This window comes from Mchenga conophoros, linkage group LG8, assembly GCF_057382185.1.
Source record: "Mchenga conophoros isolate Kocher_MC1m ecotype Shallow Benthic linkage group LG8, M_conophoros_male_GT1.1, whole genome shotgun sequence".
NCBI lineage: Eukaryota > Metazoa > Chordata > Actinopteri > Cichliformes > Cichlidae > Mchenga > Mchenga conophoros.
Genome location: NC_140533.1, coordinates 24,619,307 through 24,643,733, shown reverse-complemented (window position 1 = coordinate 24,643,733; position 24,427 = coordinate 24,619,307). Strand labels below are relative to the sequence as shown.

At 39.0% G+C, this 24,427-nt stretch overlaps 3 protein-coding genes across 11 annotated transcripts in view; 2 read left to right on the top strand and 1 right to left on the bottom strand.

The window, feature by feature from the left end:
- Positions 1–62: 62 nt before the first annotated feature.
- On the top strand, positions 63–12,778 carry cntd1 (cyclin N-terminal domain containing 1). Of its 2 annotated transcripts, none has more exons than XM_085285159.1 (7): positions 63–513; positions 9,828–9,903; positions 10,016–10,217; positions 10,342–10,441; positions 10,530–10,674; positions 12,256–12,346; positions 12,487–12,778. In XM_085285159.1, exons 1-7 carry the CDS (start codon positions 339–341, stop codon positions 12,601–12,603), a joined length of 906 nt encoding a protein of 301 aa, XP_085141285.1. In that variant the 5' UTR covers positions 63–338; the 3' UTR covers positions 12,604–12,778. The 2 variants fall into 2 exon arrangements, with proteins under 2 accessions (XP_085141285.1, XP_085141284.1); XM_085285158.1 differs by having other exon boundaries at positions 10,016–10,187; positions 10,279–10,441; positions 12,487–12,777.
- A 26-nt stretch (positions 12,779–12,804) lies between these two features.
- Positions 12,805–17,694, bottom strand: LOC146568832 (uncharacterized). 2 transcript variants are annotated; one of them, XM_085285157.1, is made up of 10 exons: positions 17,618–17,649; positions 16,811–16,998; positions 16,382–16,443; positions 16,188–16,292; positions 15,915–16,086; positions 14,893–15,739; positions 14,241–14,422; positions 13,668–13,771; positions 13,466–13,570; positions 12,805–12,974 (listed from the first exon to the last, which is right to left on the bottom strand). In XM_085285157.1, exons 3-10 carry the CDS (start codon positions 16,421–16,423, stop codon positions 12,885–12,887), a joined length of 1,647 nt encoding a protein of 548 aa, XP_085141283.1. In that variant the 5' UTR covers positions 16,424–16,443; positions 16,811–16,998; positions 17,618–17,649; the 3' UTR covers positions 12,805–12,884. The 2 variants fall into 2 exon arrangements, with proteins under 2 accessions (XP_085141283.1, XP_085141282.1); XM_085285156.1 differs by lacking the exon at positions 16,811–16,998 and having other exon boundaries at positions 12,806–12,974; positions 17,618–17,694.
- Positions 17,695–21,375: 3,681 nt separating this feature from the next.
- tanc2b (tetratricopeptide repeat, ankyrin repeat and coiled-coil containing 2b) overlaps positions 21,376–24,427 on the top strand; it is a 171,438-nt gene continuing 168,386 nt past the window's right edge. For 4 of the 7 annotated variants that reach the window (XM_085285134.1, XM_085285140.1, XM_085285137.1 and 1 more), the window contains exon 1: positions 21,376–22,011. The gene's annotated coding sequence lies outside the window, so the exon portion shown is untranslated. The remainder of the gene's footprint in view (positions 22,012–24,427) is intronic. The other 3 variants (XM_085285139.1, XM_085285138.1, XM_085285136.1) reach the window with 1 other exon arrangement.

Sequence of the window (24,427 nt, the reverse complement as noted above, 5' to 3'; positions counted from 1 at the left end):
TTCACGATTGTTACACGCGCCGCTGCGTTCTAAACACTCTGCTCTGTCAAAGCGCGCTGCGTGTGTCCTATCCGGGTGTTATCAGATCTGCGCTGAGAGGAACCGCCAAGAAAACAACGTGTGCAACTTACAAATGAGTCGCAGAGGTAGTTTTTGGTTCCTGTTAGAAGACGGTCCTACGGGGGAAACATGCGGGAATAGCGCCATCTTTTGGAAAATATAAGACGCAGGTTATTTATTTATGGGTGTCTAGTTTTGAAAAAGTAAATAAACTTAAGAGTAGTCTGTCACATAAATGTAGCTGTCTGTCGTGCTCAGAGTAAGTTACTGAAGTTAAAATGGCGAAAAGATTATTTTTTTCTCCAAGTAAAAGTAACGCAGCAGGTGTAAAATTCAGGAAGGCCTCTTTTGACCTACTGACTGATTTTCTTGTAAATCTGGACAAAAGAAACAAAGATAACCTCCTGAGTTCAACGAAATATTGCGGGAATTTCAAAAATAAGAGAGTCATTGGTGAGTATTGCTCCGTTTTATTATTTTGTAGAAAACATTTGTTTGTCTTTTATTCGTAACGGTAATTTAAAAAAAATATCGCAAGATTTTCAGCTGGAATCACGTGAATAACCGTTTTTCTTTCCGTTATTGCTAACTGAAATTTATCAATGAGCCAAGTAGAACTTGTTTTATTATTATGTATTTCTTTGTTTTTATTTGGATTTTTTAAACCTTCCTCCAGATGTCTGAGATTTTATTTTTATTTTTTTACTTTTAGATGTGGTTGTTTTGTGTTTGCCGTTTTTTGTAGATTTTTTTAATGCTCACTATTATAGAGTTTTATTTGTTTGTTTTGTTTCTCAACATGCCTCACATATTGTTCTTTTATATTTTTTGTATGTTGTTTTCTCCTTTCCTTTTTCATTACTTTAGTTTTTGTTATTTTATTTGTAAGTCGTTTTTCTTGTTGTTGTTGTTTTGTAATGGTGGGGGAAGTTCAGAATCTGACATTATCAGATCTGCTTTGAGAGGATATAGTACACAAATTTGGGGTATATGAAGTATGCTATGTACTTCATATATCCCAAATTTGAGAATTTTCAGTGATTAAAAACCACCAGGTCATTACATACCCTATAAAATAACTTAAGTGAAATCATATAACAAAATAAAACATAATAAGCCAGAACAAGTGAGTTCAATAAGAAATAATAAAATATGATAATTATAATAAATAAAGAAAATAACTCAAACAACTCAAATGTTAAAAATCAAATTAAGTTAAAATCTTAATACATTGAAATAATGTGACAAGAAAGAACATTTTAATTAAATGCTATTTTTGAAGCTGGGAAAAAAAAGTTTTAAAAAAAGTTCAGTAAATTCAATAAAGCAGGGGTTTCAAACTCCAGGCCTCAAGTGCCAGTGTGCTGCAGGTTTTAGATCTCACCCTGGGTCAACACACCTGAATCAAATGATTAGTTCATTACCAGGTCTCTGGAGAACTTCAAGACATGTTGAGGAGGTAATTTAGTCGTTTAAATCAGCTGTGTTGGATCAAGGACACATCTAAAACCTCCAAGACACCGGCACATAAGGCCTGGAGTTGGACACCCCTGCAATGAAGCAAAATAAAACAGAAAAAAAATGCTTACTAAAGTCATTTAAAAGAAAAGGCACAGCAGAAGTATTATACCATGAAATATACTGCTAGCATAAGAGAGAACAGCTGGCTCTCTGCTAGACAGATGTGTTGTAAAGAGCCACAATACAAACACAACACTTTGTGAGGCCAACTGTCTTTTTATAGTCTTGTAAATGCCCAATAAACAAGTGCTAAAGCAAACTGAGGCTGGCTTCAATGACAAACTTGTCCAAACTGTCAAAAACTAAACTAAAATCATTATGTATGTTTGGATTACTTTTATTTAGTATTCTAAGTAAAACATCTTTGGTTATGAAAAATAAATTAATTTATTAATTAAACTAAATCAGGTTTTTAACATGTTTTTACTCCTATAGCTGTTCATTTAGTTTTACTTAACTGTAGTGACCTTGTTCAGATAAAATAATGTTAAAAAATAGTCCAGATGAAAATAATGCAGACTTAAAGTAAAACTGCAGCATATCATCCATGGTAGATAACCTACTATAAACCACTACTGTGTACACACCAGACTTACAGCAGAGTGTCTTTTGTGTATTTCAAGCCTTTGGGGTGAAGTCTGTCTTTTGTCAGCAGGTAGTGACTAAGCTGTATAGGACTACCTCTGAATGGCCCACTAAGCCTCATTGCACCCTGTAATCACTCTGAAGTCTTTCATACATCTGGATCTGTGAACCCTGTCATTATGGAGGTCGATTCACAATATAAACTCCTTGAGGCAGCTGAGTTTACCAGCTAGGAGCATCTCCGCAGACAAATCCTGTGAGAGAGGATGAGGAGGAGCAGTGGAAAACAGTGATAATAACTTTTAATGAATCCATATGCTTCCTTGTAGCCCACAAATCAGCTAAAATACCGTTTATATGGCTAGATTTATGGGAACAGCCTTGTGAGGAGTGCTTATCAGTGTTGGTTTCACCTGTTATTGTCAAATGTTGCAGAGATGAGGGCCTAAATGTAAAGTCTCAAGGAGGCAAAGGGAAACTTAAAGCAAGCCATTTATTGAGTTGCTTTAAATTCAAAAGATGCAGTTCAAAAGGAAAACTGAAAACTAACCTGCTAAAACCTTAAATCTAAAAACACACTAAGGCTGGAAAGCAGGTAGAGAAATGTGAGCAGACACTCTGACTGTATATACACAGGCAGGCAATTTGGAAAGGTAGAGACAGCTGGGGAGAAAGACACAGCTGAATTAAATCACAGAGTACAAGAAAAGGGGATGTTAAATTAAAACAGAAGGTGGGATGGCTTAATAGCATAAAACACAAATACATAATACACAGAGGATGCAGAGAAGTTAATAATAACTTCCAAATTATATTTTTAAAATGATGAAATGCAAGGTTTGAAACAGAGATACAAAAAATGGACAGTTTATTTCTAAAACTTGTCATGTTTGAGTCATAATACCTCAAATACCTTTACATGTACATGTAATGAATGTGGAAATTGTACTTTTTTTTTCTTTTTTTTTTTTTTTTTTTATTAATATTTTTGGATGGACAGAAACATTAATAAATAAATATACAACTGCAATAATCATACTGTCAGTTCTCTGTCCGTTTCTAAACAAACAAACAAACTAAGACAAGCAAACAAACAACACACTAACAAACAAAAAAAAAAAAAAAAAAAAAAAATTACATAAATAAATAAATAAATAAAATAAATAAAACCCAGGAGAAACAAAATAATACACCGCCTCCTGGAAAACATCAGCAAAAACAAAAACGAATAAGGGTAAAACCCCCTGGTGCAAAAAAAAAAAAAAAAAAAAAAAAAAAAAAGACAACAACCAAAATACCAATGACACATGAAATATCCCTCTAAGAGACCATTTATCATAATGTCTAAGAGACATTGTCAATGTACCGCAAAAAGGGACCCCAGACCTGCTCAAAAATATCTTCTCTTCCCTTCATTCTATACATAACCCGTTCATATGATGCCATCCTAGACATTTGTTCGGTCCATTCCTTGAAAGAACAGGGGCTGGATGACTTCCAATGCCTAAGAATTACCCTGCAACCAGTTATAAAAGCCAGACGCATCCACAATCTCTGTTTTTTTGAGAGAATGTTATCGTCAGGTAGTAGGCCCAGGACGCATATAGCTGGAGATTTAGAAAGATTAAGTTTAAAAATATCATTCACCAAGTTGATGATCCCATCCCACAAATAATCATTTTTCCGACATGTATACAACATATGAACTAGAGTCCCGACTTCCTGCTGACATTTCCAACAAATGTCCTTATCTGCGAGCTTCAACCTGACTAATTTACTGGGTGTCCAATAGTTTCTGTGAAGCAACTTGTACTGGATAAGTTGAGACTGTGTTTCAGGTGAGCAAACATACCATGATGAGATCAGCATCTTCCAACTGTCCTCTGAGATCTGGATACCCAGATCTTTCTCCCAACACCGCCTCAGTCCCCCCAAACTGGGAGCGTGTGCCTCTCTGAAGCTCCCATAAAATTTAGATGCCCTGATTCTGTTATTGTCAGGGGTTGCAAACATCTTCTGAACACTAGATGGAGGGTCTAGATTATTTTTCAAAATGGCTTTAATACAATGTCTTATTTGAAAAAACCTCCAAATTTCCCTTGGATCCAAATTGAATTCTCGTCTGATTTCTGCAAACGATTTCATGCCAGTCTGCCCAAATAGGTCCCCCATCTGATTAATACCTGTCCTAGCCCAGGCCTCCCACCAGACCGGTTTCTTACCTATTAATACTTTCTTATTATACCAAATAGAGGCTCTAGCGGTGAGATAAGGGCTGCTGTTGGTATATTGGTGAGCTCTAAGCCAGGTCTCTTGCATGAAAGACAGTACTGGATCTTTAAACGGTACTGGCCTTCCCTTCTGAGTAAGGAAGGCCTCTAAAGACGAAGGGGCCACAAGACTTTCCTCAATCCCAACCCATGATGGCTTATCAGTAGAGGAATTATGTATCTTAACTAACTGAGAGAGGGAGAAAGCATAATGATACCAGACCATCTTAGACAATGCCAACCCACCACTCTCTTTAGCAGCATATAATTTAGACCGATTGAACAATGGCTTTTTACCTGCCCACACAAAACCCTCTACACATGTATTATAAAGCTTTAGCAAATTATGTGGGACTGCTATCGGTAACATGTGAAGAAAGTACTGAAGTTTAGGGGCAATAATCATCTTCACCAAATTAATTCTGCCCAAAAGGGACAGATTTATTTTAACCCAATTCTGCAACAGCGAACGGATGTTTTGAATCACTGGGGAAATATTTACTTTCATTATGTTGTCTAAACCAGGGGTCAATTTAATCCCCAAATAAGTCAGACCCTCGGGCATCCACTTGAAATGCCATGAACTCCTCATAACAGGCGGACACAATTTAGAAATAGGCATAGCTTCAGACTTAGACCAATTTATAGTGTATCCAGAGATTACAGAGAAAGAATCAATAATTGAGGAAATTGCAGGAACGGCCTGTTCTGGGTTAGTTGAAATCAGTAAAATATCATCTGCATACAAAAAAGTTTTATGTTCTTCTTGACCCAAATCCACCCCTCTAATTTTCTTACATTCACGTAAAGCTATGGCTAAAGGCTCCAAAAACAGAGCAAAAATGAGAGGTGATAAGGGTGAACCTTGTCTAGTACCCCGACTTAACGAAAATGAGGGTGACATTATCCCATTGGTAATAACTGTAGCCATTGGATCTGTGTATACCACCTGAATCCACTGCCTAAAAAAGGGACCGAAACCAAATCTCTTCAAGGTATGAAACAGAAAAGGATACTCAACTTTATCAAAAGCTTTCTCTGCGTCCAAAGAGAAGGCAACGACAGGGTCTAGCTTAGTCCTGCTCTTCCAAAGTATATGCAATACCCTACGTAGATTATCCGCAGAGCTTCTATTTTTCACAAAACCGACCTGATCCCTATGCACCAAATACGGAAGAACTTTTTCAAGCCTAAAAGCTAATATCTTAGAAATAATTTTTTCATCCACATTAATTAATGAAATTGGGCGATAATTCCCACAATGCTGTGGGTCTTTCCCTTTTTTATGTAATAACGTGATCACTGCCGATCGCATACTAAACGGTAGTCTCCCTCTTTGAAACGCATCTTGATATACCGACAGTAGTCTTGGAGCTAGTTCGTCCACAAACACCTTATAAAAATCTGATGGAAATCCATCATTACCTGGAGATTTACCCACTCTAAGGCTGCCGATTGCCTGCTTAACTTCAATTAATGTAATCTTACCTTCTAATATACTTCTTTGATCTTCCGACAGGCTGGGAATTTTAATAGAAGAGAAGAAATCTGACAGCCTCTGTTCCTCCACCAGTCCATTAGAAGTGTACAGCTCCTGATAATATTTAGTAAAAATATCATTTATTTCTTTTTTACTAGTAGTCAACTTATTATTATTACTAGGATCAAAAATAGATGGTATAAGGTTACTAGATTTTATCTGCTTAACCCTGTGTGCCAACATTTTACCTGTTCTCTCCCCTTGTTCAAAGTACTTCTGATTTAGACAAAACATTGCATATTCCACTTTTTTCTCCAATATGCTATTCATCTCAAATTTAAATTTAATTAATTTGTTCCATAAGTCCCTCTCTGGGAGCAACATATGTTGTTTTTCAAGCTCCTTGATATCCTGTTCCAACTTCATCAGCTTATCCCTCTCAGCTTTTTTAATCAAGGAGCAATATTGAATAAGGCGCCCCCTCAAATAGGCCTTAAAAGCATCCCAGGTCATTCCAACGTCGTCAATAGAGCCCTCATTGTACAACCAAAACTCCTTTATCATTTCCCTTATACATTCGCAATGACCCTTATTCTTCAGTATTGAGTTATTCAAGCGCCACCTAGGTGACGGTTTAATATTATCAGTGTCAGTAAGAACAAGGTCAATGGGAGCATGATCCGATATAGCAATGTTACCAATAGAGGACCCAATAGTTTGACTTGCCAAAGAACGGGACACCAAAAAGTAATCTATCCTGGAGTAGGTTGAGTGAGGATGCGAAAAAAAGGTATAATCTCTTTCTTGAGGATGAAGAAGTCTCCATATATCTACTAGACTCAGTTCCTCTGACATCACGTCCACCGCAGCGTTTGTTGGGTCCTTGCTTAGTCCAGTACAAGAAGATTTATCCAATAAGACATCCCTGACCCGGTTAAAATCTCCCCCAATTACAATGTGTGTGTTACCTATAGTCCGCACCATGTTACAGACTTCATGAAAAAATTGTGGCTGAGGAGAATTAGGAGCATATATATTGACCAATGTCATTTTCCGCCCCTGTAAACATGCATCCAAAACCACCCATCTACCCTCCTGATCTGTATAATGCTTAAAGACCTGAAAATCCAAGTTTCTTCTAATCAATATGACCACCCCTCTTTTTCTAGCCGAAAATGCACTAAAATAAACTTGCGCCACCCAGTCTCTTTTAAGCTTTAATGATTCGGCCTCATCAAGATGGGTCTCCTGAATCAGGGCTATATCAGTCTTTTTCTGTTTCAGATATGTGAGGATTTTCTTCCTTTTAATAACATTATGACAACCCGCTATATTCCACGACACAATTTTACATAACTCCATAACACCATGTGAGCCGAATTATTATACAAATTTATCCAGAGGAATATCCCATTTACCCATATAACAACTCTTAGAGCCAGTAACATGAGACAACCCAATGATCCAAAAATTAGGTCTATACAGGACAGTTGGTACCATACCATCAAAACCAACAACAAAACCAAACACGAGAAAAGAAAAAAAAAAAAAAACATGAAAACATAAAAAAATCGCAGGTCCGTGGCACTCAAAAAAAATTCCCAGATGGTGTCCCTCCTTACGTCTCCCCCCCCCCTCAGAAGTAAACCAACCCATAGCTTATCAAATCCTCTTAATCTACATCACCCGGAATGTTAACCAAATCCAGGCCGCTTAGAAATTGCTTAGCCTCAGCTGGGTTGGAAAACTGATGATACTGGTTATCCACTGAAAAAGTCATAACAGCCGGAAAACGAAGAGAATAGCCAATCTTGTACTGTTGCAACAAGCGGCGCACCTCATCAAACTTCCTGCGTTTTTCTTGTACCTCCTGAGCGTAATCCTGGAAAAAAAGAACTCTCATGCCTTTCCAAACGATCTGCCCCTTTTTTCTGGCAGCCGCCAGCACGGACATCTTGGCTTTATCCCGTAGGAAGCGAACAATAATGTGTCTCGGTCTGGAGTCCGCAGTGGGCTTCGGAAAAGCTGGCCCCACTCGATGGATTCTATCTATTTCGTAGTAATCTCCCATCTCAATGTCCAGAGCCTCAGACAGCAGATTCTTCACGTAATCCTCAATATTACTGCCTTCGGATCCTTCTCTAATACCCGATATTCTAATATTCTGGCGCCGTGAGGAACCCTCAAGCGCCGTTACTTTTTCCTGCAGCCGCTGGTTCTGTATCTTCAAGATCTTACATATTGAGCTGGCTTTAGCCTCTTCGTCCTCCAATCGAGAAATTCTTGTCTCTGTTTCATCCACTCTCACACCCAAACTGTTCACAGCTTCCTTGAGAGACTCGATACCACCTTTCACCGCCGTCATGTCTTGTGCTACCTGCTCAAGCAGAGATCTTATAGAAGTCAGCTCGGCCGCCACACCATCTTGGGAAGGACACCTGGCATCGACTCCATCAGGTGTCTCCGCCATAGTAGTTAGTGAAGTAGCCTGAGTGTTGTGTGTTTTTCCTCGCGGCATAATCGAATCGTTGCGTAAAACGTAATGATTCTTCTGACTCCTTCCACTGAATTTACCAGGGCAGATCCCAAATAAGACAAATAACCGGCTCTGACCTATTTTTAACGAGGTTTCGGGGGAAGAGGAGTGCGCGTCTCCAACTTAAGCTGCCATCTTGGGCGGGCGTACCACGTGACTCCTGTACTTTTTTTTTCTTAAGAAAGCTTAGCTTGTTGTGTGAATGAACTGTCCATAATTTTAAGACTAAAGGAAATGGAAACATTTGGAGATTTTTTTAAGGTTTATTTATCTCACGGGTTATGTAACTTGTAGTGGTCCAGCCCACGTGAAATCAAATTGGGCTCTATGTGGCCTATGAAGTAAAATGACCTTCAAACTATTCCCTTACTTATTCTATTTCTTATTCTATTTCTAAGAATAAGGACCCCACCCATCCTAAACTCATTTTGGACACTTCTATCCATAACCTTATTCTTTTGTTATCTATCCAGATCTAATGAACTTATGCAAGGGCTGGAATGTGGATTAAAGCTAGAACTATTTTCCACATCTTCAAACTGTATCTGCAAAAACTGGCACCCAAATGTGCATGATGCCAGGTTTATGCTGGTGCCAGCGTGACAGGATGTGAACATTGATGCTTCCCCCCTCAGCTGGATGCTTCTTTTACTCGTCTGATTTAGATCTGAGAAGAAAATAGTTCCTCTATGCAACTCCACACAGCCACAGACCATACAAAGGATAGTAATAATAATGTGTTAGTCCCCGTAGGGAAATTACTCCTCTGCATTTAACCCATTCACCCAGTGAGGCAGTGGGCAGCCACCAGTGCAGCGCCCGGGGAGCAGTGTGTAGGGACAGTACTTTGCTCAGGGGTACCTCAGCGTAGCTGTTCAGTGGATTCAAACCCCTAACCTTCCAATCATGGGGCAACCACTTTACCTACTGAGCTATCCCTGCCCCTTTTTCCTTTTCTTTTTTTTTCTTTTTTAAATAATAATAGACATAGCTTTGTAGGATTAAAAAAAGTGTGGCCAACCCAGAATTCCTCTAAACCTGCAAATTTAAATATCCATAACAATTTCTCCAGCTCCAAAAAGACTTTCAGTCCTATAGTTGTTTATGGGGAAAGAGCTCTGATCTCTGTAAATAACTTCCTGAGGACTTTATGGGCTAAACCACTAGGTAGACGTCTCTGCAGCTAAGATATCTTAAACTGGTGAACTCACATCAAACTAGTATAGATTTCTAAACACCACTACAGGTCAGAGGAAACATTGGTACATTTGAATTTGGGGTTAAGTGTCCCTTTAATAAACACATGACGTTGCTTCTAAATTATTTTGAATGTTTTATGTTTTGCTCTTGTGCCTTCCTCTCCTGTGTTACTCAGAGTACATCTTACTGATAACTAAAGAACTGAGACTGGATCCACTGGTTGGTTACCACGCTGTTGAATTACTTCAAAGGTATGATTGAGCAGCACATGTAACTTTCCCTATTGGTTACACCCTGTGTATTACTGGTTTTAGTTAGCATACTGTCACTTATAATAATAATTATAATCATTATCTTTGACAGGTTCATGGTCAAATACATTGAAGATTTCATAACCGCACCCACACCTAAAGGTGCAACTTCTAATCGTCCGAGAAGTTATGAGGATGCTGTTTATAACAAACTGAAGGACAAATTCCCGCTGATCATCTTCTCCTGTGTTCAGCTTGCGAACAAACTGTCTCTGCACAGTCATGCAAGTTCTGCCTTGCCAATGATTACTTATGTCAGTTACCCTGAGATCGCAAATAGAATAATCTTGCATAATTCTTCCACACCTTTTGCAGATGATTGACAACAATACTGCTGTACACTTTCTACACTCAGTCGACTGCACTGTATCCAAACAGGCTCTCCTGGAATCAGAGCTGATGGTCTTGAAAGGGCTTAAATTCAGACTAAATGTCCTCAACCCACTGACTTATGTGGAAATACTTCTGGAAGTTCTCGGTAAGGGTCCATGTATGCACAGAAAAGTTTATTACATATTATAAATATTAATGTCAGTGCTTTGAGATGATTACATAAACTCTTGTAGGACACAATGAGCCATCAGTCCCTATGAAGCATCTTTATCACTACTGCCACCATGTTCTCCAGTTTATCAGCCTGGAGAGGACTGCCATCTATGAAACCTTGTTAATGACAACCACTGAGCGTGTCAGCCCATCCAGGGAACAGAGGTATTAGATTTGGCTTTAAGAAAATATTTCTGATAGATGGTAGAATGGACATGCAGCTTTGGAGAACATTCAAAGGTCAGATGGTCCAATCACTTTTCTGTGACCTTGATGGGAAATGTCATGAGATCCATTAAAGATCTGAAGAATTCATAAGGACACAGGGAAAGAGAACCACAACGAACCTCAGAGAATCTGACTGCACTTGCATTAGCTGTTTAATAATGTGGTTTTTGATGTTAAGACAGCAATGTGCTGAAGTCTGACTACAAAAGATTCATCCTATATAATTTGCCCTTTTCACTGTCCTTATAATACTGTTTTATACAGCTCATAATAGAGAAACTGTGAAAATATGACTTCATTACTGAAGTTATAAATTTAAATAAAAAGGAATAAATGGCCTATAAAGTGAAATGAAATGTTTGTTACCCTGAGATTACTTTCTCAGCCCATCAGCTCATATTTCCAGATCCAGTGTAATTCCTGCCTATATTAAGGCTTTCTCTGACTGAAGTTAAAAAAAATTTATCCCAATCATAAAGGTTGGCAATACAGCAGCAATTAAACTGAGGACATAACTGACTGAGTTAGCAAACTGAATTACAATAAACCTTAAATAGCTCATGATCTTGATTTAAAGACCTGTTTCCTTTTTTTTTAACCTTCTTCAAAACTTAGCAGGTTATGGCACAAAGTTGAACGTACAATTAAACAACATTTACATGATCTGCATTACTTACATCATTCATATTGATCCTTTGGTCTGATGATGTATTGCTGTGAATTATGGGACAGCTTTATCTTCTTTCCTTTCATAAAGCTTGGTCTGGTGTATTCTCTGCTGAAGGAGGTAATACAGGAAGCCCTGAAGCGCCATTCTTTAGTATTTAGAGAATTCGACCAGCTCTTTTTTTGGTTGTCACACAGATACTTCAGTGTCACTTCACTTAATTCAAAAACCTACAGCTTGTCAGGCCAACTAGTGTTCATAATAATTTAGGATGATGCGGTACAGTACACACTGGACAGGTCAGCAATCTGTTGCAGGGCTAACGCAGAGAAACAGCCAACCATCACGCTCACATTCACACCTACAGTCAATTTAAAAATACCCATTAACCTAACCCCATGTATGTGTCTGGACTGTGGAGGAAGCCAGAGTACTTGGAAAAACCCACACAGACACAGGGAGAACATGCAGACTCCACACAGAGGCCCCAGGCTGGATCTGAACCCTTCTTGTTCTCTTGCTTGCAAGTAAAAACAAAAACAAAACCCCAACATTTTTTGCCATCCACCTCAAAATCTCAGGTTACTTTCTGAAAATTTCAATTGAGTTCAACTTAGTGATTTTCTCTCAAGTTTGAGTTATTTACCTGAAATTTTGAGACTATGTTTTCTAAACTGTGTAATCTATTTTTTTAAACAATGCTGGGAGTGAAAAAAAATATTTGTAATTAATCAACTAAAGCTGAAAGACTTTTAATGCCACAACAGACTGATGTCAGTATAGAAAATTACCCATCCACTATTTTTGATTTTGTGTGATTTAATATGTCATCAATCATTTGTGAAAACCAGGGAACAATTTGTACCAGTGACTGAAGACTGCATGCTTCTGGGTGTTGGTGTCATCGCTGTGGCTGCATTCATCCTCAGAAAGTGGGAACAGGTAAAGTAAAATTTCTTTTTTTATATTACACCTGCAACAGAAATTGTTGTCACTGTAAAGGTTCAGATAACCTTTTTAAGTAACCTACTTGATTTCAATTAAATTAAATCTGAATCTAATCGAACTGTGTTTAACTGTAGGTAGTTGGAGAACTGAGCCACATCACAAGAATCTCAAAGAGAAGCATCACTGATTTTGCTCACGCGACTTTGGTGCACATTGTTGGCATCAGCTCCAGTGTCACTCCACTCTCATGACTGGCATGAGAAGAAAAAAATCTGTGTGCTGCAATAAAATGCCACCTAAACAAATAAAAAAATCACTAAAGATTGGCGATGTTGCCAAAGTGTTAGAAAAACTGTTAACTGTTCATTCTGTGAAGCCAAATAAATAAAAAGAGATTAGAGCTGTGGAAATACAATTGATTTAGTTTCAAATACTGTTACAGCCTTACTATAGCTGCTGACACTTATCCACTCGCTTAAATTTGATGCACTGCAATTTATTATAACACTCAAATGTGGATTTGAGCTGGGGATCAAATGCCCATTAACATTTGACGGGTCCTCCTCATCTTTCTTCTTGTCATTAGGCAGGCAAACATGCAGGGAATGAACATCAATCGCATCTGCAGAAAGAAATAAAAAAAACTGAGTTGCTGTAGAGAGAACCCAAAATCTTCAAATGTGTTAACATTTATGCTTTGGGATGAAACTGACATCTTCTTGTGTGTAGTAAATTTAAAAAAGGCAGATGAAAAACAAAAACAGGAAGGAAAACAAAGGACCAAAGACGATGGGAAGATTATATAAATAAAGGGTGAATTACAAAACATGACCCAGGTAGCAAAAGGTCACAAGTGGAGACAACCCCCCAAAACACACAAGAACACAAACCATCAGAGGAAACCAGGACATAACAGAGAGAAATAACTTGCACCAAAATGTGAAAACTAACACTTAGTGGGACAAGACAAGGCACCAGGAATTAGGAAAAGCTAGAACCACAAAGTGGCACAGCAAAACAGAGACAATATTAGGACCATGACACATCCATTTTATGCAAAAACATAAATAATTAAAGAAAGTGAAAAATAAAATATTAAGATTGTATAGTTACCCAGGGCGGCTGGGAGTTAAATGTGGATAGATAGAGTACAGTTCCTGAGATGATCATGATATCCACTATATCTGACACATCAGAGCGCCCAGTGATGCCATCACCCTGAAACAGATGGGGAAGGACAAAGTGCAGTCATGTAATTATAGTTTTAATTTTTCAAAAGCCTGTTTTTTCTTTTTTATTCTTTTTCTCAGTTTACCTGTTGAATTCTCATGTAACAGTCCTTCAAGTCAAACACGTTTGGGTCCACGACTACCCTCCCCTTACAAATTTCACATCTTTGGACAGCACGGAAAGATAACCCTGGAAATACACACACATCGTGACTAAGCATATTGACCATAATACTACCGTATAGCTTTTTCTTTTGCAGGCAACTTTTTTGGGGGCTATACCAGCAGACACAGTGAAAACAGCAACATTATCTTCCTGGTTAAAACTGGTCTGAACCATAGAAAGATTAATTAAGAGGTCCAGTCAGGCGGGGAAAAAAAGGAACATCAATCAGATTATTGCACTGAAGACATTACAAGCATGTGTTTCTTGTAGGATGATAAATGGGCTCCAGTGTAGGAGGTCTTGCCAGGGCTGCAGTTTTGATATTGTTATTCCTCTTTCAGTAGAGAACATTATTTAATTTTGTTCTAATCAATATTATAGGTAATTGGATAATATGGAAGAACTTTTTTTGCTGAAAAAATAGCATGTTGAAATGGCAAATTTCACCATTCATATAGAAAATTCAGCTTCTCAATTTTAGCTGCCTACCAACCTGAGTGGATTTTGGCCTTGAGCCATGTTTTCAGGCAGTCCAAGTGTATGAAGAGCAGACTTCCTGAACACAGGCAGGGTGACAACAATGGGTTGCTCGGTGACGCGTCACTGCTGTAGCAGATCCGGCATCGGTCTTTCTCTTTTTCCTCCTCATTGTCCTGTAATGGCTCCTCTAACATCCTACAGGTAGATGATATATCACATTAGACAATATGTCTAAATGGGAACCTGTTATGTTTGACTCCACATACTCTCATACATATACTGTTATATATGGTGGAATCGCATTTTAACAAGGGCCAGCGTTTTGAATATTTAAATCAGTATAGTTTAAACTGCTCTGAATGCTGCTCTGAAACCTTGAGTCCATAAACAGCAGCCAAAAAATCTGTTCAAAAGCAGGGGCAAAGAGGTTAAAATGTCCTGTTTTACACATGGGATGAACTAAAGGGGCTCCAACAAGGTCCAATATAAGATTTCAAGAAATATTTTTGAATCATTAAAAGCTTCTCTTAAGTTCTCTAAATTTCCAGTTAAGTCACGGCTAATCAGTGTATTCCAAAGTCAGACATATTAACAATTGAAACATCCTGCAAGATTACCTAAAATTTGGTTGTAGATCACCTAATGTGTCTGTAAAAGTAATTCACCTCCGTTTGAATCTGGATAACATCTGTCCATCGCAGTCTTTTGAAGATGGGGGCACTTCAGCAGCAGCAGCCCCTTGGCACTCTTGATTCTGTGGAAGCGCTTCACCTTCACCAGCTGTCATCATAATGGAGGTTTTAGAGGTATATGGACCTCTTCTTTTATTACGAGACCGCAGTGTGTTGGCATTGCTGGTTCCATTCTGAAAAGCGCCGTCCTCCATGTTGCCCACACAGGTCTGCCTTTGAGAGAGGCCTGAGCTGAGTAAGGAGGGAGGACATTGCTTTGCCCCCTGAGTACAAGCTGAAAAGCCCGTGTTGACTTTGCCAGGTGGTGTCGGCATCACATGAGGTGACCTTCTTTGTTTTAGGACAGGAGTGACACTGCTAAGAGGAGCTCCACTCAGGACTGCTGACATACTTAACTGTGACCTGAAAGACTGCTGTCTAAGCGGGCTGTGAGAGCAGCCAGCAGAGACTGAACTTGACTGACGTGCTGTTTTCGAAAAGGTGATCGAATCACTCTCTCTACGTGTGTGCTGCCAGGAGTCTGTTAAGCCGCCATCTGCCTCCACCTCAGATTCACCAGACAATACATTCAATATGTGGCGATGTAGGACAGCGATGGTGTCTCCCTGGAAGTTGTCCAGAGTCTCAGCACTGGAGGGGAGCTCAAACTCTGCGATTTGCCCGTAGCTTGTTCTGTTGAAAAGGTGGTTCACATTGTTCCTGCTCTTCAGGATGTCTTGGCTTTGTATTTGTTTACACGCTTCCCTGTGGGTAGATCCATTTAATACAGCATCTTTCACAAGCTTAGACCTGTGCTTGATGTGATACGGGACATTGTGTGCTATATTATGGTGAGAAAGGAAAAGAAATTAAACTTATTGGTTTGGAATGAAAACATTTTGGATATCAAATAACAACTAATATTATAAAATAAATAAATAAAACACAGGGTAGTTAGAAAACCGGTCCAGGTCCTGCTACAACCTGCAGCACAAAATGCATTCTAGAAAACTTACATCTGGATGGCAGTGGGGGCTTTCCACAGTGGGGCATTTTTGAAGTCACTGCCAGCTCTGCACTCATGCTCTGGGTTACGCTGGAAAAAGCTTGACAGCGGGACACTGAGGCTTTGTTCAGAGGGTTCTCTGGCTCAGATGAAGCACACTTCCCAAAGCTGTGGGGGGCCAACTACAGGTGGCAAACAGAGAGGTTGCTGGAGAGTGAGACTTTTGGAAAGCTGAGCTACTCAAGAGGGATATCGGATGTTCCTGTTTTGAAAGTGTTCTTACCTTCGGGGCTTCCCTTGCAGCTGACACTGAGTGCAATTGTGTGAAAATATTCGGCACGCCCGAAATATTTGCTTTTGTCTCCTGACTCCACCTTTGATAAAAATTCTGATAAAACAGATTCAATACAGTGGATGAGAAGGAAGGATATACAGCATGTCCGTATGAGTTTTTGTGTTGTGTACATCAAACTGTACCATGCTCTCAATCTGTAAATGTTTCCACCAAGAGGGCAGCATTACTCACAACGTGTTGTCCCCTGCAACACAAAGACAGTGAGAAATAGCATAAAAGCCAGTCTGAACATTTAAAGATACAATCAGGTCTCAGTTACTATCATAGAAAACAAGGCCATAGCATGACATAATGTCTGTGCTGATAACAGTTCAATACCATGAATCCTTACTCACTCTCTCTGCTTAAAAATTTTACAGAAACTAGTTACACACAAAACTTCCAGAAGTTAAACCTGACACAAATTATCTGCTATTTATTGTAAATAAATAGCCTGTCTGGAAGGAGTCTGAATAGTAATTATACAATGAAATCATTTTTATTTTTAGATTTTAAGAGCAAGTAAATAAGCTGGACATCAAAAGCAGGTTTATTTTATGAGAGCAACATACCTACGCTACACACTTCATCTGTTACACCTTATTTGCTTAATTCTTCCCATCACAGATTCAACAAGGTGCTGGAAACCTTCCTCAGAGACTTTGATCCACAGTGGCATGATAGCATTACAGTTAGTGCAGGTTTTTCAGATACACGTCCATAACATCAATCTCCCATTCCACCATATCCCAAAGATCATCTATTGGATTGAGATATTGTGACTGTGGTGGTCATCTGAGTACAATGAACTCATTATCATGTTTGAGAAACCAGTTTGAAATATTTAAGCTTTGTTACATGGTCCAATGTGCTGCTGGAGGAAGCCATCAAACGTTGTGTACACTGTCCTCCTTCTGATGCTCAGTTTGAAATTCAGCAGTTCGTGATTGTGATTGGCTAACTAGACATTTGTGTAACCAAAAATGTGAACAAGTGTCCCTAAGAGACTATTTTTCCACTCAGTGTGCACTTCAAAACTCCAAAGTTATTTTTCAACATTGTTTTGTAATCACACTAAAGTTTAACATTACAAATGAACTTGGATTTACAAATGATGTTTAATAATTTTATTTAATAAGTAATACGTTAATAATTACCTCAGGCCTGCGCTTATTCACAAAGTATCACCATCACCAAAAGACAGACGGTAAATTAAAAAGAAAAAAAGAAAAAAGACGTGGTTTCAAAGCGCAATGCGAACCTTTTAAAACTTTATAAATACATTTTCAAAAGGTACATTTCAAACTTTTCATTCCCTTAACTTAAATATAACTACAGTAATATAAAACATTACATATATGACACTTTTTTTGACTTACTTTGTACTCGGATAATGACCACTTTGTGTACAATACATCCACCACTGCGGTTTTTTTTCCAAATGATACGTTTCCATCGAAACCAGAATCCGCAGCTGCGCGGTGGCTGGTGTCCAGTTCTAACCACGTGTTTCTAGACAAGGCGGGGAGTTTGAAAATATTTAATTTTAGCGCTCTACGGGAAATAAAACCTGCATATGTGGACACGACGGTCACATCTGATCAAAATCACTAGAATTAAGCGCTGCTCTCTGGCTGGATGTAATGTCAATTAAGACAACAAGAATTCCTTGGTCCAAGCAAAGATGACAGTACACGTATAGGCTAACTGCTTTGGAGCATAGTCAGTAATTTTAAAATAACTGCCTGAAAATACGACCAAGATGACTACTTATTGGCAAGTTTGTCTTTGATTATGATCAAATTAAAGCTTTAGCAAGACAAGTTCAAAGAGTTGTTGCAAAGCCAATATTCAACAGTTTTAGATTAACTGGAATAAACAGCTCATATATATATATATTTTTCACACGTGACAGAGCTTCCGCCGTTTTTTTCCCGGAATGGCTGCAGACACGGAATATTTCACCTGTTCTGACTTCCTCTGTTTTGTTGATGTTTAGAAACAAATGTTTTACATTTACATTCATTCAGCTACTTTTTCTATCCTCTTAAGCTTTTCCTTGCTTTACGCTAATGGCTTCAAATGATGGTGTTTATGTTTTATTCTTTTTAATTTAACATCTGAGACGACAGCTGGAAATTGTCTATTTGTCTACCATGAAAACATTTACAGTTTTAATGGATTACTTGTGAAGATATAAATAAACAATTGGACACACTTTTTCATCACTATAATGCACATGAAGTTTTGTTGTTGGGTTTAAAATAATTTTAGGTGCACTTCAGACTAATTGTTTTAGCCAGTATATTGTTTTATTGACAGTGTTGAAATAAAGCTTTCTTTCCTTTATGTGAGTGATAATGGAGGCCAATCTGTAACTTCAAATTTGAGAGTGTTTTGGCTCCTTTATGATACAGAACTCATGTGCAGCTGATAAAAGGATCTCTCACACTGGCATAACATCAGACAAATTTGAGGTGAGCTACAACCCCAGTAGATTAGCATAAGAAATCCAGGGCCAGCAGGTTCACTGAGCCACTCTCTTCCTTCTCTGGCTCCCCACAACTCTGCTGATCCCTCTGCAATCCTGTGTTAGTCCCAGTTAATCTTACCTCCTCTTGCAGTGGGCTAGAGTGGGCTCCACACTCACCTCTACTGTTTTCATTCTTTATATTCAGACAGATGGGAAAGTCCAGGGGAAGACAGAGATTAAGAAAGCTCTGGCAGGATTTGATTCAGTGCCAGTGGGAGCATATGTGTTTCTAGAGGTGAGGGGAGCTCTATCTGTGACCACCTCATCTATCACACTGTGTGTGAGTACACTGTAGAAACCCCCCCCCCCCCCCCACACACACACACACACCAAAGCCAGTTTCCAGGAACCCGTCAGGTATTTCTCATTACCAATTGGCGAGAGAATACCTTTTGTGTACAAATGTCTGTTTTGGCATGTTTGTTAGTTAGTGTGCATACTGATGGATGTGTTTAGTTACATGGCTTATAAGCTGAGATAAATTATGTTGTCATGTTTTTCTGTAAAGTGTCAAGTGTGGTAGAAAATGGTTGCTTTCTCTCTTAAAGACTGCTTAAATAGCCCTGACTGCAGATTTCTGGAATGATGCCGAGAATATGCCCCCCAATATTAATCCAATCGAGACACAAAATAAATCGAGTTCTTACAAAGAAAAACCCCTTTGTGATATTATTAAACACGACAGCAGTACCTCAGACATGAGCAGGTCTTGTTTTACTCACTTACTAACATTTTCAGTTCATACTGCCATAAAATCTTTTGTGGTAAACTTCATTATCAGTGGCACATGCAAACACGGTGTTATGATCTCAGTCTGCAGCGGAACAATATAATCTCTCAAAACAAGGACTAGTAAGTCAGTATCAAGGCTTCGTTACCCCCCCCCCCACATAAAAGGCCATTTTCAGTTTGCATTCACAATGATTATTGCTGGTTTGTTAAATAATGCATAAGACCTGTTGCCTTATCGTCTTGTTTTTAGTCAAACTTAATAAGAAAGCAGAGATTTTTTGGCTTATTAAAATCATCAAAGATCATGTGACATGTTTTGAATGTGATGAAAAACAGAAACTGAACTAAGAACCTAAAGTCAAATGAGCAAGTGACATTTTCAGCAGGTTATTTCTCCCCAACAAAAAGACCTGGCCTGATATGAGTAAATATGTGTGCAAAAGTGATAAGAATGCCTTTCTGGAATATATCATTTTGTATTTTAATTAATTACTCGGTTCATGAATTTCCACGATAAATTCATGCAGAAAAGGTACAAACTGGTGCCTAAACATTTACCATGACTCAGCAAATTCAATATCAGGAATCCCCAAATAAAACCTCTCCCCATACAATTAGATGAAAGAGAACATCTTTCTTTTATCACCAGCTACACAGCTGAAATTTGAACACAGTTAGGTGTTCCAACGGGATATACATATACAAACCTGGTTTTAATGGGTAATAGAAGCTAATATTACATTTCTTGAATGACCTTGCCAAAACCCCTACCTCAACCCTACTGAAAAGTGTGTGGACTATGCTTAAAGGTTGGATCCATACTATGAACCCAGGCAGTTTAAATGAACTCTTGCAATTCTGCCAAGAAGAGTGGTAAAATATTCAGCTAGAATTTTATATCAGAATCTTGTTGATGGCTACCAAAAGTGTCCCGCTGAGGTGCAACTCGTTGAGGGAAATTTCAGGAGGTATTTGCTTTAACCCTATGTGTGCCTTGTGTTTATTTCTCTAACACTTGTACTAATTGTACTTCTACTAGTCTTCTCTTGGTTGTTTTTACTAATTACTGTACAAGATACATTTTAAATAGCGACATGTATTCATGTCCATGAAGCCTGACCAGTGTTGGAAATGTGTTTTCTCCACTAGAATAGGCCTAAATAAAAAGTTATTCAAGTCAACTGATTCAATTTCACGTGAAGTGATTCAAATTCAAAATGTCAATGCAATTATTCAAGTTGATAAATTAAACATTCGATATAAATGATTCAAACGCTCCATCTAGTAATTCATTTTCAGTGTCCGGAGGCATGCATTTTTTTTGCCCATCTATTTGCCCTTTACAGTTACATGACTAAATAAATAAATAAGAAGCAGAAAAACAAGATAATCAATCTCCCAAACATTTAAACGTTGCACTAAATGTTTCTCTTTCTGTCTAAAATATGCCTTCAGCATACACTGCGTTTGACTTCACTTTTTTTTAAAGCTCTGAATAGATTTAGATCGATTTAACTTGTAGCTATATGCCACAATCAAGCGCTGTGTAGAGTTAATTTTACCCCATTTGTTACTCTGGCTGATAAACCTGTTCTTTCATTGACTGATGGAAGAAAAGGATCAGGATAATGTCTGACACTTGCCTGCGTCTCCCTCCATCTATCATGTTAAATGTCAGATGCCATGGTCTTCTGGGGGAATGAATGGAGGTTTGATTGGCATCGACCTTGTTTCTCTTGAATAATTATGAATGATTTAGGTATTATTGGCTCCTTTCAGCATAAATAATTCAGAACTGAGTTCAACCCCCCTCCCGCCGTATGTTGCTCCGGTGCTCAGTTTGTTCGCCTGGTTCAAGTTTTTTTTTTTTTAATGTATAATAAGATGGCACTAATCACAAACACCAAATGAAGATTTTCCAAGCACATTTTAATTTTGGTTTAAGCGCTTCCTGAGGTCCTGAGACCATTGAGTGTTTTACTTTGAAAGGCACAGCCGGATGTGGTGTACTTGATGAATCGGGCTGACTTGATGCAGTGGTAGGCAGGGCATCGCTCCATGTTGCGGCGCTGCGTGGCACTGGGCACTGACTGTCTCACTGCTCCACACGCACACATACACGCAGATACGCATGACTTTAGTTGTGAATGGCCCAGACGCTTGACACGCTGGGTGGGCGAGAAGCAGCCGTGAGTCCGGCTCTGCTACCTGCTGCAGACCGAGCTTTCGCCGGGAGCACCCCGGGGTGTCGCTACTGTGACTGCACCCTGCGTTTGGACTGAATGTGGCCGCTTTGATCGGTGCAGTTATTTTCGGAGTCACTCTCTGTAAGCTATTTCGGAGCGACTGGAAACGCGCAGACTGGTAATTTGGAGTGAGGAGCCGCACGGAGCGCTGCAGCAGCAGCATCAGCAAGCAGACAGGGAACCGGAGCAACAGCAGCAGCAGAGAAGAAACGACTGTGATGCCAAAGCTGGTCAGAAAAACAAAGGTTCAAGTCTAGAAAAGGTAACCCATCCCTTTCAGAGCTGCACCTATTGCCATTTTAAAGTTTTATTATGTCTTGAATGGAAATGTCTTAGAAGTGTCATGCTCCTGCAGCAGCCGATCTATAACCTGTAATGCCAATACCTCTCAGCCGCTTACAGTGGAAGCCAAGCCATTCAAGTAAGCCAATAAAAACCCAGCGTAGTGTTTAATGAGATAGAGTTAGCTGTTCCTTTGTACTCACTAACAAGCAGCCCCCTACCCCGCAGCATATGTGATTCATTTACTTTAATATCAGAACTTTGAAGCACATTGTTGTGTTTTCCTCTAACATGAAATGATTTATTGCTTTAATATATTGATAGGCTTATCAGTTAAAGACCAGGGATAGGCACCACAGACCTTGCTCTCACTCTCTTTAACAGGGTGTATTGATTTTAAAAGTTAGGCCTATTATCTACTCAATTACACAAATATATTTATCTTGTATGGAGAGTAGATTACACACATGGCATCTTCTAACAGTCTCAAGGTATAAGGCGGTCGCCCACCCAGCCAGCAGGCTGTCCATAAAGCAAAGAGGTATATATGGAAGAAGCTGTTCTTACTTGCTCTATGGCTCCAGGCCAACACCTACTTCACAGCACAGCCTATTATCTGACATCTGGTCCTTCTCTACAGGGACTTATGTGGTAATAGTATGTTTCAGCAAAGGCAGCTAATCTGTGTAATGTCTGTTGTTTGGAAGGGGAAAACATTTATTTCCCTATGATCACCATTCAGCACCTTATGTGGAAGAAAGTAAGTCTGTTTTCGGTCGTGAAAACTTCAGATTTGTTGTTTCACAGTTTTACGGCTCTGATTTTAACATGGTGAAGATCTGTAAAGCGACAAAAAGCCTTCACGGAGGAAAATGTCATTTTTAGGCCATATAGTTTACACACAGTTTTACAATTGCAAGGCGTCGCTTTTATAGCGGCAGAGAAGTGCTGTGATAAAGCATTTATCAGAAAAATAGACTGCAGAGTAGTAAGATTTGGTTCCAGCACTCATGGTTTTTGTATGAGGCTGCAGATGACTGCTGTCTCGCTGTGCTCTGCTATTCAAGTTCTTGGTTGTCAGCTCGACTCACCATAGATAAAAGACAGTCATCCTCAAAGCGTTCTCTCATCACATCAGCGACATGCGCTAGTTTTGCTTCTCTCCTGCTACCCCGCTTCTCACTCACATATGTGAGTTCACACACAGTGTGGCGGTTTTCCATTATGAGATCATGATGTTTTTTTTCTTTTTTTAGCCCACCAGCCCTAAACTTTTTTGTCTTTCCGTGCTTATCTCTCCCTGCTTGAAGGGGGGACTGTGGCAAAGCCTTGTTTTCCACAGTCCGAGCCAACACAGTCCCTCCGTTCTTCCTCACCGACCGGCCAAAGGTCAAAACAAAAAGGCTCTGCTGTAGCAAAACGATTTCTCTGCACCTTAAGTTGACACAAAACAGCCCTCAAGTCCTTCACTGAACTCAAGAATCATAAATAAAACCTGTGCTATGTCGTTTAATCAAACCTAACCCAAAGAGGCTCCCCTCTAAAACACTGTTAGCACAGTGAAAGTAATTTATTGTAAAGAGTTAATAATTTTCACATTTAGTGTATCATTAATCAATCGGCCATGCTAGAAATTGAATTTACACGGAAGATAAAATCCCAGTTTGCCTCTTATTTGCATCTTAGTGAATAATTCTTAATAGAAATGTGCTCACGAAAACACTAAACACATTAACGTGCGGATAGAGATGTTTACCTTCTTCCACTGCGCATCTGTCGGGTAAATGGCTTACATCCTGGTATTTATAAAGTGCTAACTATCCATAGAGGCTAAAACAAAAGGGTGGATTGTCAAAACATGTGATTTCATTGTATGTAAAACATGAATGGTAGTTTTTTTGGCTTGCATTGAGCGCTTTATATCTACATATGGTGAGTTTCCTCTTCCACAAAACCTGCCATACTGCACTGCTGTTTCTGTATATTGTCCATATGTTCGACACACTTGAGGAGTGAGGGGTGACAAAGTGTTTTCAGTATGTGGATGAAATCCTCCACACTGGTTCATTTAATCTGAGAGATGTGTTTATACTGAATGTCCTACCACAACATGGATTCATTAACATTAACCTGTTAAATATCCAGAATTTGTGGAGTTTATGCATTTTGGACTCCGCCATTGCCGGTTCCAAACCCGGATGAAAAAGGAGAAGGGTTGGGCATGGGGTAGCAACCACATCCCGGGTGATGGGCAGTAGCAATATGCATTTTGGACCAATTTTAATGCAATTTCGTGACTTTAATCAATTAAAGAATGCTAACTTTAGCAGCCATCTTGACATTCATGCATGTGGCTGTTTTGAAGCCCTTTTCTAAATGAATCTCAATAATCTCAG

What these genes read in the sequence shown, in the direction of transcription:
- cntd1 (XM_085285158.1), top strand. Translation starts at nt 339, where the DNA reads ATGGCGAAAAGATTATTTTTTTCTCCAAGTAAAAGTAACGCAGCAGGT. An exon ending in AATACTTCTGGAAGTTCTCG is followed by an intron (nt 10,442 to 10,529) that starts GTAAGGGTCCAT and finishes AAACTCTTGTAG; the next exon opens with GACACAATGAGCCATCAGTC. An exon ending in TCCTCAGAAAGTGGGAACAG is followed by an intron (nt 12,347 to 12,486) that starts GTAAAGTAAAAT and finishes GTTTAACTGTAG; the next exon opens with GTAGTTGGAGAACTGAGCCA.
- LOC146568832 (XM_085285156.1), bottom strand. Translation starts at nt 16,423, where the DNA reads ATGCTGCCCTCTTGGTGGAAACATTTACAGATTGAGAGCATG. An exon ending in GCCCCCACTGCCATCCAGAT is followed by an intron (nt 15,740 to 15,914) that starts GTAAGTTTTCTA and finishes ACCATAATATAG; the next exon opens with CACACAATGTCCCGTATCAC. An exon ending in GTTACATGAGAATTCAACAG is followed by an intron (nt 13,571 to 13,667) that starts GTAAACTGAGAA and finishes CATCTGTTTCAG; the next exon opens with GGTGATGGCATCACTGGGCG.